General features: G+C 43.8%; 1 protein-coding gene across 2 annotated transcripts in view; it reads left to right on the top strand.

Moving 5' to 3' along the window:
- Gopc (golgi-associated PDZ and coiled-coil motif containing) overlaps positions 1 to 20,392 on the top strand; it is a gene marked incomplete in the record, with an annotated part of 34,263 nt that overhangs the window by 10,341 nt on the left and 3,530 nt on the right. The window contains 7 exon segments of one of the 2 annotated variants that reach the window (XM_013516617.1): positions 8,934 to 9,098; positions 10,702 to 10,725; positions 12,558 to 12,733; positions 13,732 to 13,897; positions 16,137 to 16,232; positions 17,190 to 17,354; positions 19,753 to 19,933. In XM_013516617.1, the coding sequence (XP_013372071.1) occupies positions 8,934 to 9,098; positions 10,702 to 10,725; positions 12,558 to 12,733; positions 13,732 to 13,897; positions 16,137 to 16,232; positions 17,190 to 17,354; positions 19,753 to 19,933 (973 nt within the window). 2 annotated transcript variants of the gene reach the window in all.

Below are 20,392 nucleotides of genomic sequence, written 5' to 3'. Positions count from 1 at the left end.
TCTCACTGTGCAGTTGAGGTTGACCTTGAACTCACTACATAACCCTGGCTGGCCCCAAACTCCCAGTGATCACCTGCCTCAGGCTCCCAAGTACTTGGGTTGCAGCCCTGTGCCACCAAGCGGGGCCTCTCTTTTTTTTTTTTTTTTTTTTTTGGTTTTTCTCCGGTACCGGGAACCGAACTCACAACTTGTGCTTGCCAGGCAGGCGCTTTGCCGCTGAGCTAAATCCCCAGCCAAGCCTGGCTTCTCAAAATAAAAATGTGAAAAGGTTTGGCGATGTAGCTCTTATCTCAGTTACTTTTCTTGTTGCTGAGACAAAATACCTGACACCCAAAGTTAAAAGGAAAGGGTTTATTTAGTTCACAGTTTGTAGAGGTCCATAATCAGCTGGCTCCAAGGCAGGGTGGCATGGCAGAGGGGCAACCATTCATGGTGGTGGAGAACAGCAAAAGCAACAAGGGATGGTGAGTGAGACAGACCTTTTTCTGTCCCGTATGTTGTATCCAGCTTCCTGGGATTAGACGGTGCCAGTCCAGTCTGTGGACTGACATGTTCTTGAGAACGAATAAATTTGTTACTTGAAGAAAACAGTTTTTGTTAGTGAAGATAACAGTTGGAGCTTTCACATGAAAATTAGAATGTCTGGAAACTTGAGTGCAGTGGCAAAGCTTGATAGCACCCTTACTCCCAGCACTGTACTCTGACTCAGTCACACGCTCCAAATCCAACTACCTTTGAAAAAAAAGCCCCTTGACTGCATGAGGCTTTGTGGGGGGCACATCAATGGTTTTTTTTTTTTTTTTTTTTTTTTGGTCTTTTTGAGACAGGGTCTCACTATGCAGTTCAAGCTGGCCTTGAGCTCACTTTGTAGCCTAGGCTGGTCTCAAACTCACAACAATCCTCCTGCCTCAGCCTCCCAAGTGCTGGGATTACAGGCGTGCACCACCACACCTGGCCCATAAATTCCTATTTTTTTTTTAATTTTAATTTTTCTTTTTTCAGTACCAGGAATCAAACTCTGGACTTTGTGCTTGCCAGGCAGGCACTTACGTCACTGAGCTATATTCCCGGCCTCTGGGGGCACATCTAGACACAACTGTAACAAGCTTAATGGTGGGGTGCTTACTTAGCATGTGTGAGACCCTGGGTTCAATCCCTAGTAGCACAGAAAAAGAAAAAGAAAAAAACACCACCTCTTTTAATGAGAGGATCATGTAATCTGTAAAGATTTTCTTATTATTGGAAGCTCAGTATTTGATACTCACGAAGTTGTAGATATTTTTACAATGATAGCCTACCACCTCTCTGATTTTTACTTTTTACAGTTGCATTACTAACTGTATGAGCTTTAAAGTGTTTTGGAATGTACAGCAGGTGGGTAGGGTGAGAACTTCCTGATAATGGTTTAAATGATAAATTGCCAGAGATTTAAATTCTAGTTTGTACCTTCCATCCTCAATTGCATTTTCAAACATAAGCAGCATACAGACTTTAAAGAAAAAAATTTTTTGTGCCAGGAATCGAACTCAGGACCTTGTACTTGCCAGGCAAGCACTTTGCCACTGAGCTATCTCCCCGGTTCCAATGCAGGCTTTTAAAAGCAAGACTGTTGCTTTCTAGTAGGTAATATTTTATGCACACACTTCAAAACAAAAGATGCAGAAGCATTTAGAGATAGACTTGCTAACACGTGTGTCTTTATGAGCATCTTGCTATGTAGTTCGTTACAGTTAACTTGCTACTTGGGGTCAGCTGTTCTCTTTGTAATTCCTAAATGATGTGGGGAGTGTGTGCGTGCATGTCTGCCTGTTTGCATGCCTGTGTGTGTGTGCACATGCATGTCCTGTGTGTGCACACAAGTTCCTGTGCTTGCCTGTGTGCACACAGGTGTAGGGTGTGTGGGGAGAGTGCAGAATCTCTTGCTGAGAGACTCGGGTTCTGAGATTTTGGGAGGTGCCATCGCTTGGAGCTCAGAAACCACTTCCTCACAGCTTTCCCATTATTCCCAGGTTGTCAGGGGTCTGAGTTTTACTCCCATGCTGTTTGTAATTTGGGGCAACATATACAGCAGTGCCTTTGGCCTGCATTTCCTCATGTGCAAAATAAAGATGTTCTACCGGATTGTTTTGTAGGTTTCTTGGCCATTTAACATTTACTCAAAAGTTTATGCTTGTGTGACGTACTGAAACCAGCGGGCAAGCTGCGTGCAGATTCCCTGATGTGCAGCTTGCTGTCCACTGATTTCTTGTTTCAGTTTCTTTTCCGAACCTGAGGCTTTTCCAGGGAGGCTTAAGGTGAAGCAGTTAACGTTCTTACACATAAGACAGTTTAGAAGTACTGTGAAGTCTGATTTATAGTTGGAAAGAAAAGTGCAGCTGTATGTTTTTAGAAGATCATACAGCAGAGCATTTAGGTCTAGACAAAGTAGAATAATGGGAAATTCTGAATAAAGTAATTAGTTTGATTTTGGTGTTACAAAATCTAGCAGATTAGAATTATATTAGAAAGGATTTGTCTGGCTAGCAAAGTTTGGATGTTTTAAAAGAGAATGTGTTATGAGAAATAGAATGAAAATGACTTCATTAAATGCAAAAGAGTGGTGATGGTGGTTACTTGGTTAAAATCCTTCTCTTGCCATTTCTGGTAATACTTCATTTCAGTTTTGTGGAGTATACTTTGAAATTTAAAATTTAGTTTATGGTTGACATGTAACACTTACGCATATTTAATGGGGCACACCATGATGTTTCTGTAGATGTAAACGTACTGTATGACTAAATCCGGGTAATGAATATGTTCGTCACCTTAAACATTTATTATTTATTATGAGGACAACATTTAAAAACCACTCCTCTAGAGCTATTTTGAAATATAAATCCTTGTCATTCTACTATGCAGTAGAATACTGGGATTTATTCCTTCTCCCTAACTGTAACTTCTGCCCATTAAACACCCTCTCCCTGCCCACCCTGCCTTAACCTCCTTCATCTCTGGTAACACTGTTGCGCTCGCTCCTCCGGTGAGGATGACTTTTTTTACGTGAGGGGCTCATGCGGTAGTATTTGCCTTTCTGTGCCTGGGACCCCCGTTAACAAGCGTGGTGTCTTCCAGGCCCGTCCGCGCTGCTGCGGATGAGATCAGTGTCGCGCGGCTGAGCAGCATTCCCGTGTCTGCACACCACGCGTCTTTATCCGCCCACCGTTAGTGGACCCCTAAGTAATGCTGTCTTGACCATTGTAAAAACTGCTGCACATGGCTTTGCCCTGCTCATTTCATTCCCGTTGGGTGTGGTACATACGCAGGTTAGGATGGCTGGCTCATGTGGTAGTTCAGTGGTTAGTGCTCTGAGGAAACATCACACTGTCTTCTGTACTGGCTTCTTCTGTCACTGTACTTCTTCTGTCACTGGCTATATGAATTGGAATGTTTTTTTCTGATAAACACTGATAATTGAAGAGGATACACATATGATAGAGAAAGGTTCCGTGTTCATGGATTGGCAGCATTAGTGTTGTTAAAATGCCAACACTGCTCAAAGTGTTCTATAGATTCAACATAACCCTTATCAAAATGCCAGTGGCTTCACTCACAAAAATAGAGATAATGACCCCCAGCGTGGAGAGATGCCACAAAAGCCTGAATAGCCAGAGCAGTCTTGAGAGCAGAACAAACCTGGAGGCATGTCAGTACTTGTTTCAGAATAGACACAGCGGGACAGTAAGGGAAGCAGCACGCTGGCAGAGTAAAGAAGACACCTAGGTCAGTGGGGCAGAGTAGGGACTCCGGGGATGAATCCACCCCTTGCAGTGTGAGAAGTGGTGCTGGGATGCCTGGGTCGCCCCAGCAGAACTGCAAAATGAGACCCTTATTGTTCACCACATGCAAAAATCAACCAGGGCTGGATCAGCGACTTGAGTGTGAGACCTGACCACTGGAGGTAAGTGAGCATAGGCAGAAAGCTTCGTGACTTTGTCGTTGATCTTTCCTCTGTCTCCCAACCGCATCCCAGCTGATTCTGTGGTTCACGCACCACATTTTGACTCTTTGCCTTAGGAAATACGTGCGGTTGATGTAATGAATTGGGTGGAGCAAAGGCCAGGGTGTCCAGGCCAGGAGGTCTGCCTGGAATGAGATTGGGTCATTCGTATTTTTTCTGTAATTGCACCTTCACGATCAAATGTAAATAAAATCTGTAGATAATGTAGTCTTCAACTGTTTGTTTTCTCTTTAAAGTGCTGTTTGACTATCACTCAGCAGTGGAGGATAAAGGTTGAAATCAGCTGTATCTCTTTATCTCTCCTCTTCCGAGCTGAGGTGTAGGGTAGGTAAGACAGGTGGAAGATGCCCAGGTGCTCTGTATGGCCAGACTGGTTTCAGGTCTTTTGTTTACTAACTGTGTGATCTTGAGCAAATTGTTCAAAGTCTGAAACTTCCAGTTCCCTTAACTGTTGAAAAAGTTGAGTGTGATAAGAATCAGAGATAACTATGGGGCTGTCTGCCTGCCATATGCTGGGTGGATGCTTGCTTTGTGTGGTGTGAATATTGTCAGTGTCAAACATAGTGCCGTAGCTGTGGAAACAGATCAGTCCTTAGGCCACCTGCTGGATCACTGTCTGCTGCCCACGCAGTCAGGAGAGCTGGATTCAGGCGCTGTTTCGCTCCTGACCAGCTCGATAGTGCTTGAAAATATGTGGGCCTCAGTGGGTCTTGGTTTTGGTATCTAAATAGTAATTGTAGTCATGGTCTTTATGTTCTGGGGTCCTCGTCATTCTAAAATTCTGTGACATTAGAAGGATTTCTATTAAATATATAGAAATTTCTTTCTTTGTTTTAGGTATTTCTAATCTTGACATGAAATTTATCAGTAGTTTTCCTTAGTGAAAAATGCTTACATTTTAGGCAAGAAAATTAACTTAAATATTACCAAATTTAGAGTAAATTTGAAATAATCCAAAAAATTTGTACTTTGAACTTGGATGTCTATATTTTTTAAAGAATTGTTTACTTTTTGAGTTGAGCAATTTCAGGAGCCATTACTTCATTTAATCAAGAATTCATATAATGGGCCACTTTCAGAAGACCTTTTATTTTCCTTGTCTTTTTAGAATATAATTGTGGCCAGGCGAGGTGGCGCATGCCTGGCGTCCTGGCACTCGGGAGGCTGAGGCAGGCGGATCATTGCGAGTTTGAGACCAGCCTGGGCTATAAAGTGAGCTCAAGGCCAGCCTGAACTACATAGCGAGAAGACAAAAAAAAAAAAAAAAAAAAAAAAAATAGAATTGTGTGTGGTTGACATTTTGCTTCTGTTTTGTTTTGGTTTTTTTTTGCAATTAAAACATTTAAATATGAAAACAGTAAAAACTGATTTACATTTTGTTGTGCCTCTTTTTTTTTTTTTTTGACATGGGCTGTCACTCTGTAGTTTGGCCTGGAACTGATGTGTAACCCAGACTGGCCTCAGACTCACAGGGATCTTCCTGCCTCAGCCTCCCAAGTGCTGGGATAACAGGAGTGGGCCACCACGCCCAGCTCTGCCTCTTTAACTCCAGAACATTTTACTTACTTGTGAATAAATCGTGCTCTTTGTGGTTTAAAGGGAAAAAACAGTAGGGCAACTAGATAGCATGTGCCTCTTGATAAAATACAGTGTGCCTACATCCTTATCAGGAAGGGTACTTGAATCTAATAAAAATACTTAGATTTAACTTGCATTTTACAGGAAACATGAGTAGAGGAGCACGTAAACAGTAATACGAAGAAACAAGACACATGCAGAATGATAGTCAATGCAATAGAAAAAGAGGCAGGAATCACTACAGTCTAAATGGTTGTGTATGTATTTCTGGATATGTCAGCTTTAGTATAAGCTGCATATTGTTCAAAGTATACATACAGTATTATGCAAATATGTGTTTTCTTTCTGTCAGTCTTTTGTTTTAGACCTGACTGTCTCACAGGTCATTCTGTTGTGCTTTTATTGAGCAGAACTTTCTAGGCCAGGCTTCCTTGTACTTTCAGAATGTTCTTCGGGATTGCCACATGCTGTTTGGGAGAGGTGATTCTTGTGTAAGTTTTTCTTCCGTGGGTAAGGCATTGCATGAGTGCCCATCTGTGAGACACTTTTGTCACACAGGGAGTTTCTCCAGGCAGGAGACATGTGGGTGTTGTTGCAGATCCTGTTCTTCGGGGCTGGGATGCAGCTCTGCCTGTGGGCAGGCCTGGGTGTGTGTGAGTCCCCGTGCTGCAGAGGCAAGCGCAGAATTGTGTTACTTCCTCCCCCTTGGGGACGACGGTGGACGTAGCATGCCACCTAATTTTAGTATCTTGTCTCTGCCCTGTGTAGTGATTCAGTTCCTAGTGTCAGTTTTCTTAGCACCTGAATCTTAATGGAACATATTCCTGCTTGGCAGTCATAATAAAGGGCTCGCCTGGCACTGTCCAGAACAGTAGTTGCTGGCCTGGTGTGACTGTTGGGTGTCCTTGGAGTCTGACTGGTGCTGTCCAGATGAGCTGTGAAGTGGACTTACAGGTCAGTAACTGTGACGGTGATTATGTGTCTAAAGGTGCGGAGTTAGTGGATGTACTGTAGGTGTCTATTTCGTGTGTTTTTACTTGTTAAAATGGGGTTACAGGAACATTCTAAATTATGTAGGTAGGTGGTATCAAATTTTATTGCATGACTTTCCTACTACAGTGGAAATGGTCATTAAGGACTTCTCTGAGGAAGGTTGTGATGAGGCAATTTGATAAACCTTTAAAAATATCGTGTGTAAACCTTTTAAAGATATCTTGTGTAAAGACAAACACGAGAATCACAAAAACACAAAACAAAAACAAACAGGCAGTGACAGGCTGGTGGCAAGACTAGATGCAGAGGTGTCCTCGCAAACCAGAAGTGGGAGGTTGGAGTAGAGCGCCCGCAGCCCTCGGGGAGGGGGAGTGGCTGCATGTGGAGGACTGGGGAGGCCAGAAGCAGGCACCAGCACATCCCCAGGGAGAGCGGACAGCGGCGGAGCTGCCTGGGGGTTGGACCGTCAGTCACACTGAGGGGCTGCGCGAAGACTAAACGTGACTGGGATGGACTTGGAGAGTAAAATCGGTAGACTAGCATAACATCAAACGGTAGAGGCATATCAGCAAGGTGACTGACTACAAAGAAGGTGAAAATTGTAAACATTAAAAAATCATTGCAGAGTGGAAATTAAACTAAGCGCAAAATAGAAATAGACATGGTAAGGACTTAAGAGAACATTATAAATATGAAAAATAAGAAAAGAATGATTATTAGTAGTGTAATTGGAGTCCTCGAGGAAACATGAAACAGACTGCTTAAGACTACTGTCAATAAATCGTCGCTGGTGAGAAAGTAGAATGATTCATTCACTGTGGAAAACAGTTGACAGTTTATTAACAAGTTGAGCATAGAATTACCATACAACCTAGCAGTGGAACTCCCAGGCATATTAAGAGAATTGAGAACAAGCACATGTTTGCACGTCTTGAAAGCAGTGTTGTTTGTGAGAGTCGCGTGTCTGTCGGTGGGTGGGCCATGACAGTTGATGTTGGTCGGTGGCTGGGTGCAGAGATCATGAGGTATACACACAATGGAGTGATACTCAGCCATAAGAAGTGAAGCGGTGATACGTGTGATCACATGGATGAACCTTGAAAACATGCTAAATGAAAGAAGCCAGATGAAAAGATCACATAAATACTTCCATTTATATGAAGTATGTGGAATTTGTGAGTCAGTGGAGGCCAAATGCAGATTGGTGACTACCAGAAGCCCGTGAGAGAGATGGGAAAATGGGGAGCACCTACTCAGAGACTCGGGGTTTCTTTTGGGTGGTTACAAACGCTGTCAGTGTGTTAAATGCCACTGAATTACTCACGTTGAGATAGTTCATTCAGTGTTACATGAATTTCACTTTAAAAATGACCAACTCTTCACAAAAACAAAAATACTATAAACAGAACATCCTGAAAGAACTCAAGATTGAATCTGCAGTAGACGTAGAATGATGAACACGAAGGTGTATTTTAGTAAAATCCTGAGCTGTAGAAATGAAGCAAAAAGACGTTTGGGAAGGGCCGGGGATGTAGCTCAGTAGCACAAGCGCCTGCCTGGCAAGTGCAAGGTCCTGAGCTCAATTCCCTGTACCAAGAAAAAAACAACAAAAAGACCTTTGGGAATCCAGACAAAAGACCAAGTCACTTGTAAGAGGGACAAATATTAGGACTGGATTTCTCGCTAGCAGTGTTTGATATCAGAAGCCAGTGGGGTGATGCATTTAAAATGTTCTGTGGCAAAAATGTGAGCCCGAGGTCTCACAAGGAAACATGCCAGGTCTCAGAGCAGTGCTGTCGGAGCTTTCTGGGGTGCACCCAGGGCGCATGCTGTTCCCGTGAGTGGCCCTGTGACATGTACCCGTCTACCAGACGGGATGATGGACCGAACTGGATGTGTACGCTCATGTGTTTTGAAGATAAAGCTGAAACGGTGAAAAGGCTTCTTAAAGAAAACGGAAGTAGCATTTTGTGTTAAAAATACTGTTCATTGTGGAATTTTTCTGCCACCTAGATATTTTACTTGTACTATTTATTTCCTGTCATCTTAGATGGATGTCTCGGTCAGTGAATAAGCTTGTAGTGTCTGTAGATTCATGTCAAAGACTGCCATTCTTTTCTTTTTTTTTTTTTTTTTTTATCTTTTTGAGACAGGGTCTCACTATACAGTTCAGGCTGGCTTTGAGCTCACTTGGTAACCCAGGCTGGTCTCGAACTTGCAACGATCCTCCTGCCTCAGCCTCCCAAGTGCTGCGATTACAGACGTGCACCACCACACCTGGTCATGATTGCCATTCTTGAAAACTAATTTTTAGAATAAAATGAAGAAAATTAAGCGTACTTAATGTTTTCGCTTGTTCTCTAAGGCACAATTGGTGGACCTGAGATCTGAACTGACAGAGACCCAGGCAGAGAAAGTCGTGCTGGAGAAAGAGGTCCATGACCAGCTCTTACAGCTGCACTCCGTACAGCTGCAGCTTCACGCAAAAACTGGGCCCAGTGTTGACTCTGGCACCATCAAGGCGAAGTTGGTGAGTAGCTGAGAGAGGGTGTGGGTTCAGTTTCTAGAGGGTGAGGCCCTCTAAGTGTAAAATGTTTGTATGTTCATTGTGGGGAATTGAGGTACAGGAGTGCAGAGTTTGTAATCACCATGCTCGTCCGCAACTTCATCGCTAAGACCATCAGTAATATCAGTAACCATTAGGATGTTTTCTTCCTTAAAACCGGTGTATAAATAGCTTAGGAGGTATTTGTAACTAAGACATACGAATAGTTCTTTTGTCCTGCTGTACCAGTTAAGACTAAATTCAGCTGCATATAACAAATTGGGGTTATTCTGTTGTCGCTTTGGTAGTAGGGCCTCGCTCCTGCTAGCCAGGTGCTCCACCACTGGACTTTTTTTTTGAGACAGGTCTCACTAAGTTGCTCTGCCTCAGGCGCCCCAGAGTAGCTTGGCTTACAGGCATGTCCAGTAGTCTCATTCTGGAATAGTAGTTACTTTTCTCGTACCAGAACTGAGGCGGGCAGCACAAGTCTGATGTAGCAGCCCCATAAACATTAAGTACACAGTCCTTTCCTTGGAAGGTGGTGCCATTTTAGCTCCTGTCTGCATTTCAGGATCTCTTCACATCTGCATTCTAAGCAGGAAATGTGGGAGTGTGAGGAAAGGGCATACGTGCATCTCAGCAGGTTTACTTTCTCCAAAGAACTTTTTGCAGCATTCTCCTCAGCGGTTTCTGCCAGCGTCTCACTGGCTGCGCCTTGCCGTGTGTAAGCGGTTTACTTGGTCACATGGTCAACTGCAGTAAAATCAAAGCTTTGTAACAAGGACAGCAGGGGAAAACAGACCTAGGTGCCAGCCAATAGCACTTTATTTTATACTGTGAGCATCTCCTGCTGAACACTGAGTAATGCCTGTGTATTGGTGTTTATGAGTTTATCATAATTAACCATTAGTTAATATGGGTTGCTTAAATAGGAAAAACGTTAGTCTCATTTCATTTATCCACTTACATACTGAGTATGTCCCACGAAGCATCTTGGTTTGGTTTTGTTTTTTGAGATATCTTGTTAAGCATGTGGAGACACACGAGTAAATAAGACAGGCAAAGCTTCGGAGAGGCAGGGCGAAGTGACGATGTGCGGAGTGGTACATGTGTACATTTTTATTCACCTTCAGTTACCTTTGTTTGATTGGTTTCTAATACTGATATGGTAGAATTTATTTAAGCGAATATTACATTCTTTTAAAGCCTCTTAAATCCTAAAATTGTATGAATCTGTTAGTAATTTTATTTAACAGAAATAAAAATCAGATTGTAATTTCTTCTTTCAAATATTTATTAACACTGAAAAGCAATCCACAATTTCGTTAGAAAAAAGTTTACCTTAACATTAGACTTGGAACACTGAGTACTGTACTGAACCAGTTGTGTTGACTAATTTGGTAGAGCATTTTAATCTAGTACTGTGCTGTTAACTGTTGTTTGTGGATTTGCAAATGTATGTATTCTAATGAACTTTACCCAAACCATATTGAACATGTAGAAATTTTCTTTGTAATGACTGTACCACTAGGTAAATTCATTCTTTGGATGGTTTTCTAATTATAAAACTTCTTTCTTGCACCTTAAGTCTGTCCCCTCTGTGGAGGAGCTGGTAAGTACGTACATTTTGTCTGGCTTTGATATGTTGTGCTGAAGTGGCCCACGTGTTTATTTGCATATTACATGCTGTCATTCTTGTGTATTTGAAAATGTTAATGATGGCAGTTTTTTGAAGTTGGGAAGCCTGAAGAGTTCAGTGGGGGGTCCGTTGTATTTTTCTTGCTGCATGGCGTTAAAAGTTTTTCCTTTGTTTGTGATTTATGGCCATTACTGTATTTGCAGAGCTATCGGTTTTTTGTTAACTTCTCAGCTTTGCAACTTGCTTCCAGCCTCTCCAGAAGACCAAGTGGTCTGCACACAGGGGAGCACAGGTGCAGATGGGGCTGCCTGCTTCCCGCTCCCTGCGGCTTGTTTGAGTTCTTTCCCAGGGGAAGGGTGTGCATGCTGGTTTCTCCTTCCACTGCATGCGAATAATTGTGTGACCGTGAAAACAACTGGGCCTTAAAAATTCTTTAGAAACAACAGTATATAAATTCTTAATATCATTCCCATTACCCCAACCTAATCAGGTTTCAGTTTGTTGTATGACTTCATTTCTCTTAATGGTATGTACTTTGCATATGTAAATGGAAAATAATGCAGGAGACTCAGCTCAGGGGTGAAGTTTAGGCTGGCCCTGGACTCTCTTTGTAGTCCAGGCTGGCCTCAGGGCGATCCTCCTGCTTCTTGCCTGAGCCTCCTGCAGCTGGAATTATAGGCATGCACCACCACGCCTGGCTTAGTAGTTTTTCAAATCTTTTAATAATCTAGAAACTGTGTTTAAGGGTTATATTTTTCTTTGTAGAAGTTTAAAAAGCCTGCTAATCTTACTTCTGTTTGTCACACATAAAACAAATATGTTTATCAGAGAAAATAACATACACACCATTTCACAGTTTCTATTAGGGTTTTTGGTTATTTTGGTTTTGGTTTTTTGAGAAAGGAGCAGCTACCACTGTACTCTCGCAGGATGTGGGGATTCTTTAAACACTTACGTCAGGAAAGGCAGCTCTACTCAGCAGTAGAGCAAGTTTGAAAACTTGGGGACTACATGCGATTCTTGGGGAGCTTCTCTTTGGCCACACACTTTGTGTACATACTGATTTTGAATTAATCTGCCATTGGGCAAGACTCTTCCCTCTTGCACTTTGTGTTGAAGCTGCATGTCCATTGTGCGCTTGGACCCTTGCAGGCATTTCTATTTGTAACCTTGAGTTTGTAGGGATATACAGATTGTGCTTTGTGTCTTATGGTGAATCGAACACTGTTTCTCACCTGAGTTTGTCACTAAAACTTGGCCTTGGGATAGCACCTGTGGAGTCCTGTCGATGTCCTGTCTGGCAGGTGGAGCATAGGATGGTGTCCCTCTGCGAGAGTGAAGATGGTTGGACGTTTACGAAGAGCCAGAGCAAGGCCAGGGTTTTCCTTAGAAAACAGAGTGCACTCACTTCAATGTGCAGACAAGGATGAGCCACGTCCCCGAGTTCAGGCATAGCATACACCACAGACATGCTTCTGTGTAGGCAGTTCCTAATGTCTTCATGCATTGTTGCCAGCAAGTTTCTGAAGTCATGTTTAGAAAGTGAGCAGCAGATTCAGTTATCACTGTAGTTGGAGAAAACCACTTCTCTCGCTATCCTCAGTGCAGGGTACCTCATGGCATGTACTTAGCCAGGGCTCTAAGATACTGCAGTACTAATTTAAAAACCCTTGTGTTCCATTGTGTAATGGCCATTTTTATCATATGCTTTCGTTGCTGGTATTACTATTTTAAGGAACGTGCTTTACTGCTAAAACTCATAAAGAAATTACATTAAATTATATTTTTTGAAAAAATTACAACAGGAAAGAGAGCTTGAAGCAAACAAAAAGGAAAAAGTGAAAGAAGCGCAGCTGGAAGCTGAAGTGAAGTTGCTGCGCAGAGAGAACGAGGCCCTGCGCAGACACATAGCGGTGCTCCAGGCCGAGGTGTACGGGGCCAGGCTGGCCGCCAAGTACCTGGACAAGGAGCTGGCTGGGAGGTGAGGCGCGGCGGGCGCGCGCAGGTGGGCTTGTGCTCTGTGACAGACTGCCTGTGAGGTTGAGTGCTTTGTGCATGAAACATCGACGCTGATTCTCAAAATGATTGCACAGTGGGTTATAGCTTCCTGTCCAGTTCACTCACACAGATGAGAGTGGCTTCCACAGTTCACTCACACAGGTGAGAGTGGCTTCCACAGACGCTCGGCACTGGGAATAACTTAGGTGAAACGCTGCCCATCTGCAGAGCAGTCTGCAGCCTTTCCCTGCCTCAGCGCCGGACTGGGCAGGGGTCACGGCCAGCAGAGCGTCTGCAAGGAATTCCCCCTGTCGTCCGGTTCCTGAGCTTTCTAGCCCTTCCAAAAATAGGGAGATTAAGTTAACCACTGATTTTTATAATAAAAAAATGAGTTCTGCTGGCATACACTTTGCTAAGTGCTCACAAACTTTGATGATTCTTAGTACTAAATCTTTTTATGCTTGTTTTAATGTTAGATTGAGGACTGATGTGAAGCAAAGGTATTTATATCATCTTGAAGTAAAATTTTCTTTTGACTTTACCACATTTGAAAGAATCATTTCATGAAAGAAACTCAGTAGAAGAAAGGCTTTTGTTCAGTCACTGTCATCTAAAAGCTAATTTAATAGCATTGTGTCTGAATTCAAGTATTAAGTTACCTTTATTGTATGCAACGCATAAAACACATGTTAATTGACACTGATCTCATAAATAGTTTTTTAAGGTATATTTGAAATAAGTACAGTGCATGACTAAAGGTTGACATGTATTTCCTTTAAAAAAATTTTTCACTGATGTTCCCTTGGTTCCTGTCCTTATTAGAGTTTTCATATTTTTATAAATCTGAGAAACACAGAGAAGCTCTTGAATGTTTTTATTACTGATTGAGATTTATGCGAAAGGTGCTTACGTTTAGTAATTCTTCTGAGTCCTACAGTAAGTATCATGAAAAACTCACTGAACTCATTTCTCAACACGAAGGGTCCAGCAGATACAGCTGCTAGGACGAGACATGAAGGGCCCCGCTCATGATAAGCTCTGGAACCAGTTAGAAGCCGAAATCCATTTGCACCGGCACAAGACTGTCATCAGAGCCTGCAGGGGACGGAACGACTTGAAACGACCCATGCAGGCACCGCCGGGCCACGTATGTGCTTTGCTGCTGCTTCCTGGCCGCCGCCTCCCTTGAATCCCCAGTTCTTCCATTTTGCCTTTGCTTCGGTGCTGTTTGCAGCCTTGTTTCAGAGTGAAAATGGGGCTCAGCTGATTTAAAATGGGTGCGTTTTCAAGCTTGGTGAACCCAGATGAGTTTTGAACGGCCAGCACAGACGTAAAATGTCCCACGGTGGCGTTTCTGAGGACGCGGGGCCACCGCTGGCAGACAGCGCTGGTCCTCTGGACCGGTGCCGCGGTGCTCCTGGCCCACGGCTGGGCTCTTAGGTTCGTTTAGGGTTATGTGAAAGTGTGTGGTCATTTTGCTTAATAGGATATTTGAGAAAAGTTCTTCAAGGAAAGTTTTGGTATAGATCCTGAAGAACACGTAAGCTTGGCTGGGTCTGGATTCAGCCGGGACTCGAGATCTATGTCCCGCGACCTCTTACGGAGCTACTTCTGGACAGGAGCGGGCTGTGTGGCACACTCCTTTGCGGCCCTCCATGACCACAGACCCTTGAGAATCCAGACCTTGCTGTGTGAAGGCCGGTCTAGCCTTGGCCTCGTGGCTCACGGGGCTTAGTGTTGTTGCCTCTGCAAAGTCACTGTAAGAGAAACTGGATGTGCATAGGGTTGTTGGAAGAAGAGTGAGAGGTACAGCACCGCTTACGCCATTGTCTCCTCTCAGGCGCCAGTGACCCCGTTCCCATCTGGGTCCAGAAGGTCGGGAGAATAGGAGAGGTGCAGAGGGCAGAGTAGTTGGTGTCGTGCTGTCTGATAAAAGCTGCTGTGTGAGAGACTGAGAGTCTAGATAGCGAGCAGATGACACAAGTTATTTTATGCTAACATGGCGGTGTTGATTTTCCTGGTAATTGTGGGGCTTTTAGGTGAGATGGTGTCATCCCGTTGCGGTCTGCCCAGTCAGAAAGGTGCTGTGGTATTCCACGGAGAGTGCGATGAGGGCAGGGGATGCAGCATTGCAGGGGAAGGGCTTTGAGAGAATCAGAACCAGAGGGCGTGTGTGCTTCAGTCTTTGGCTCCTGTTTGTTAAGCAGCTGAGTGAGGAAGAGGCACCTAGGGTTTTGTTTTGGCCAACTGAGTGTGATCTGACTTCCACTGATAAAAGGAATAGAGAAAAAGGAAGCTTAGGAGGGGAAGAGGAGACCAGATTTTGACGTGGATGCCTGAGCTGCCAGTGGGACTTCCAGATCTCCATCCAGGTGGGTATGTGACCGAGGTCAGGAGGGAAGTCTTGAGTTGAAGTATTAGGGAAACGATTCCTCTCTTACAGCTGAGACCATGGAATTGATTCAGTTGTCAGGGCATGTGTGTATGGAGCAGAAGACTGGGAAGCCAGGGGTAGAAACCTACAGTGTGCAGGAGAGAGCCTGTGGCGGAGCTGGCAGGTGCGCACAGGCCGCCAGAGAAGGTAGAGCGCTAGGAACCAGGGAGAACAGCAGGTACTGGGAGGAGTGGCAGACGGGACCCGCCTCCTGCAGGTTCACGCAGAGTGGTGACTACAGGTGCCAGTGAAGTGTCACAGCATTGGTCACCAGGGACCGCAGCGGCACGGGTGAGGGGCCAAACCTTAATGACTGATCGCAGAGCTGGCGGGGAGGCCTGCGCGTAGAGGCAGCGCCTTTGCGGACGGTCAGGAATGGCGTGGCGAAGGACGGCACAGGATGGGGGGATCCTGCTGCATGCGGTCAGTCTCTGAGAACTGGGAGGTGCTTGGTACTCGCCTGCTGATGAGGAAAGGAACGAGCTAGAGAGAGAGAATTACTAGGAACCAAGGTCCCTTAGAGAGAAGCGCCAGAGCCCGCAATGATAAAGTAGAAATGATCACATTTGAAATCTGTTTTCATTCCTACAAACCAGTTGAAACTGATATAAGTCTTTAGAATATTTTCCAGTGAAGATAGGTAGTTGCCCACTTTTACTCCTAGAAGATGCTTGCTTATTGATTAATTCCTGCTTATAATTTCTTTTGTAATGTCCTACTATATAAAGACATCTATCAATATTTCAGTATTTTTAAAAAACCGTTGATAAGAGAAAATAATTATCAGTGTCACTATATTAACAAAATGTTTTCATTTTTCCACTTTATGTATTACTTTTTAAATTCTGTACTCTATATCAGGAAACAGATTTCTAAAAGTGAGTAATGTAGCATGAGAGTACTCTTGTTGGTGTATGATTTAACTAATACTAATTTTTTCCCCTTCCATAAGGATCAAGATTCTTTAAAGAAAAGCCAAGGAGTTGGTCCCATTAGAAAAGTTCTTCTCCTTAAGGAAGACCATGAAGGCCTTGGCATCTCAATTACAGTAAGAAGTAGTGCTTCGGTTTCTTCTGTACAGTTATCTGATACAGTGCTGCTCCTTTGCAGGGCATAGTGTGGGGAACAGGGTATTCTGGACACACACTTAGAAGTCAGTTATTCAGCATCTGGGTGCCAACACTTGCGTGTACTTTTTGGTATGTGCATCTTGCTGACTAGTGTTAAATGTTCCTTTGTAGCGTGGATTAGCGTTTTCATTATGACCCAAGCCATAGTCTTGTATCAGGTACTGCGATGTTTGTGCAAGCCTTTGGGCCCAGATAATGGGTGTTTTCTTCTGTGGTTAATGTTGTCTGTGGTACGGGTTTTTTTCTTGAAGGGTATATGTTATCTTTCTCTTGTTTCATATTGAACTGTCAAGTTTCATTGGCTCAAGGTCTAAGCATTACATCTTCTAAGCATTACATCTTCTTTTGTTACTTTGATGCCTTTTCAAACAGCTGTCTTGGGCAGCATTCTTAAGAGCAACATGCTATATTAGGAGCTGTTTTTTTAGTATTGTTAATCACATTGTAATATTCAGAAAATTCATCTTAAAGTCTTACAACTTTTGGTATGTCAAATAATTGTTCTTACCATACATAATAGTTTAGATTTGATAATATAGTGCTTTGTAGTCTTAATCCATAAATATTTTTATTCATGTTTAAGAGTTAGGACCATTGATTTTTTTACTTTTGACATTCTGGTGTTTTTAACTGTGGAATGTATTTGGAAAAAAAACCATGTATTACTAATCCTTTTACATGGAGGTAGTTCTTTGATACTCATCAAATTTATTTACGATGACCTACGTAGCAAATACAGTGTTACCCAGCATTTACGGGGACAGCATAAATGTTTATTTAATGAAAGGCATTTTCAAGAAAATGCTTTATGTCTGGAATAATCTGTGACTAGCTGACAGTGTGTGAACTGATACACTGCCTTTTCTTGCTGTTAGGGTGGGAAAGAACATGGTGTTCCAATCCTCATCTCGGAGATCCACCCCGGGCAACCTGCTGACAGGTGCGGAGGCCTGCACGTTGGGGACGCCATTCTGGCGGTCAATGGAGTTAACCTGAGAGACACAAAGCATAAAGAAGCTGTAACCATACTTTCCCAGCAGGTAAGATCCCTTTGTATCATTATGAACAGTTTCTGCATTCCAATAAAGTTTCTCAAGTAGTCAAGTGTTTATAGGTAGACTCTTGTTTCCTTTGATTGGAAACTTCATAGTGGCACTGGTCAGATCTTACTGAAAAGGGACCGTTTTGTTTGCTGTCTTATGTGAGCACATAACTGAAGGAGTCGTTACGTCCTCTGCATAGTCTGCTCGTCTGTGTGTACGGATGGAGGTGGAGCTGGAAGGAGTGCGTTAGTGTGGTACTTGGAAAGCCATATCATTAGTAACAGAAACAGTGCAGATACGATGGGACATGAAAAAGACAGTGCAGAAGTGGGTAGATTTTATTCATGGAATACCAAACTGAAAGGATCCTTAGGAATCACCTGGCCTAGCTCTCTTACTTGAAGATAAGTAAACGTGGGTTGTTAAGAGATTAAGGATTTATTCAAGGTTGCAGAGCAATTAAAGTTTAGAATGAAATTGCATACCCAAGAAAAAGGTTATGTGTTTATTTGTTACAGTGTGTTTAAAGTGGTTTGTTACAAGATGTCTAAAGTTGTCTGTTTCTTAGTTCCTTTTCTCACTGCTGAGACAAAATATCCAACGTCCAAAGTCAGCGGAGGAAAGGTTTATTAGCTCACAGTTTGTAGAGTCACGCCGTAGGTGGCTGGCTCCAAGGTGGGGTAGCTTGGCTGAGGGGCATCACAGAGCAGGGAGGCAGAAGGCAGCAAGCCGCAAGTGACAGAGTCTCTCTGTCCCTTTATGTTGTATCCAGACTACCTCCCCTTAGGGACAGGGCACCCTTCATCCTAGCCAGAGCTCTGCCCGACCCGTCAGTGGACTAATTTAGGAGTCACACGCCCTTAATCCCAGCACCACACACTCTAGATCCCGCCACCTCTGAAAAGCCTGACTGACTGCGTGAGGCCTTGGGGAAACACTCAGACACAGCCATGACATTCATTTTTCACGCCTGTGAGCAGAAGTTTGAGGGAATGAGATGTTAGTACCTAGAGGCATCTCTGGGATCACCAGAGGAGTGCACCCGTATAGAATTGAGTCTCAGTGGAATGTCCACATGCTGCAGAAATTCCTCTACAGCAGCACTGTTTGAGTAATTGTGTTAAAGGGAAGACTTACTGGTGATACAGCAGTGCAGTCTGCTCTCTTACTGCACACTGCTGATTGTTTAAAAAAAAAAAAAAACCCTTCTGCAGAATCAGCCTACAATCTTTGTCTAATCACAGATAAATACCATTCTCTAGAACTTTGCCGGACACCGCTGTATTTTTCCACACGACTCCCCCAAATGGTATTTTATGTGATGATAAAGGATGCTTAGGTTCGTGTTTCCCAGTGTAAGTGACTGTGTTCTAATAGCCGAGAGGGGGCTGAATAGAGCTAGGAATAGGCGGTCAGAAAGGAAGCTAGGGCACATTTTACAAACCATCAGGCATAACTTTATCAGCAGTTCAAGCTGGGAAGAAAGCACCGGAGACCCACATATTGGAGAGTGGGGAGAAATGGCATTTCGAGCAAACGCTCTCATTGCCCGAGCTGCAGCCACCAGACCTGTATGCAGTGGTTAAAACTTCTTATGAAATGACAGACGTTTCAAGTATAGCTTGAAATCGTCCCAGTAAAATCATCTGTAATATTGTACATAAAGTCGTTATTAAAGAGTAACAGCACAGAAATTACAACTTAGTCCAGCATAGAGAAAGAGCAAGGACTTGGGGCCGGTGTTCTCTTGTGTGTCCTCGGCCAGCATGCGGAGCTGGGAGATGACCGCGCTCAGGAGTGCTCATGGGGTTTCTGAGCCTGTCAGAGGTTGTCACGGGGTTCTTCTGAGGATGGAGACACAGTAAACCCAGTATCACTACCTAGAATACCTTGATTAACCCTGTGTCTGGTACTTGCTGAGAGGTAAGAAAAGTTAAGATTTATTCAGTAAGAAACCCTTCTGTAGGGGCTTGTTCAGTTAGTGCAGAAAGTTTGTGTGACGCCCTTCTGGGCAAGCTAACTTAATACCCAGTTTCCTAGATGGATTTGCTGAACTGCTGTGTAACAGCACAGACATCTCAAAATGACTTTGAAACCAAACACTTCTTCCAGAACTCTGACTAGTTAAGCGTTCGAACTGTAGATATTAGCAGAAAATGATGTGACGGGCAGAACTGCTAGCGTAAGAGGAAGTGACTTACCAGGCAGATCCACAGGGTCCATTTGGACATGGGGTCTCTTGGCCCCCATTTCCCCGCTGAGAGTCCAGTTTCTCTGTGGTCTGGAAAGGAACAACGTCTGAAGTCTCCCCACCACTGAGCCCGCCCAGGGGTTTTGAAGCTCTCTTGCTGCTGCTGCTGCTGCTAACTGAACCTCCTTTTGCTCCCTCCTCCAGAGGGGAGAGATTGAATTTGAGGTGGTCTATGTGGCTCCCGAAGTAGACTCTGATGACGAGAACGTGGAGTATGAAGATGAGAGCGGGCATCGCTACCGTCTGTACCTGGATGAGTTGGAGGGCGGCGGCAACCCTGGTGCTAGTTGCAGAGACGCCGGTGGGGAAGTCAGAGTGTTCCCAGGTAGACGGCACTGAAAATTACTGTGCACGTGTTCATTGTTCATCCGTTTTCAGGAGGTAAAGCTTTGGGTATAATACTGCGTGGATGAGGAAACTGACAGAGAATAGTTGTTTCCTACTCATGGTTTTGTTGTACAACAGAAGCTGTGCTGTCTAGGTTCACCTTGGACTACTGGGGTCCTGAGAAGATAAGCAGAATTCAGACTCTCTAGATGGAAACAAGAGTCCCCTGGCTCTTAGAGCAGACCTAGCTCACTGTAGCCCATTCTGCTCTCACAGTGCAGTGAATCCCAGGCTGGTTGTGGAGAAGCTTTTGGGCTGGCAGGGTTATCGTTTCAGTCAGGACATGTGAGGCTGAGGGTCCTTGCTTTAGTTCCATTTCTGTCCTTCACACATTTGAAGGGAAATTACAGCACTTCGTTTTACACAGAGCAGTGGTTGGAAAATTCCAGTTCGTGGG

This window comes from Chinchilla lanigera, unplaced genomic scaffold, assembly GCF_000276665.1.
Source record: "Chinchilla lanigera isolate Chin_1 unplaced genomic scaffold, ChiLan1.0 scaffold00035, whole genome shotgun sequence".
Classification (NCBI taxonomy): domain Eukaryota; kingdom Metazoa; phylum Chordata; class Mammalia; order Rodentia; family Chinchillidae; genus Chinchilla; species Chinchilla lanigera.
Note: the sequence above shows the minus strand (reverse complement) of the source record. Positions and strands in the feature narration are given on the sequence as shown.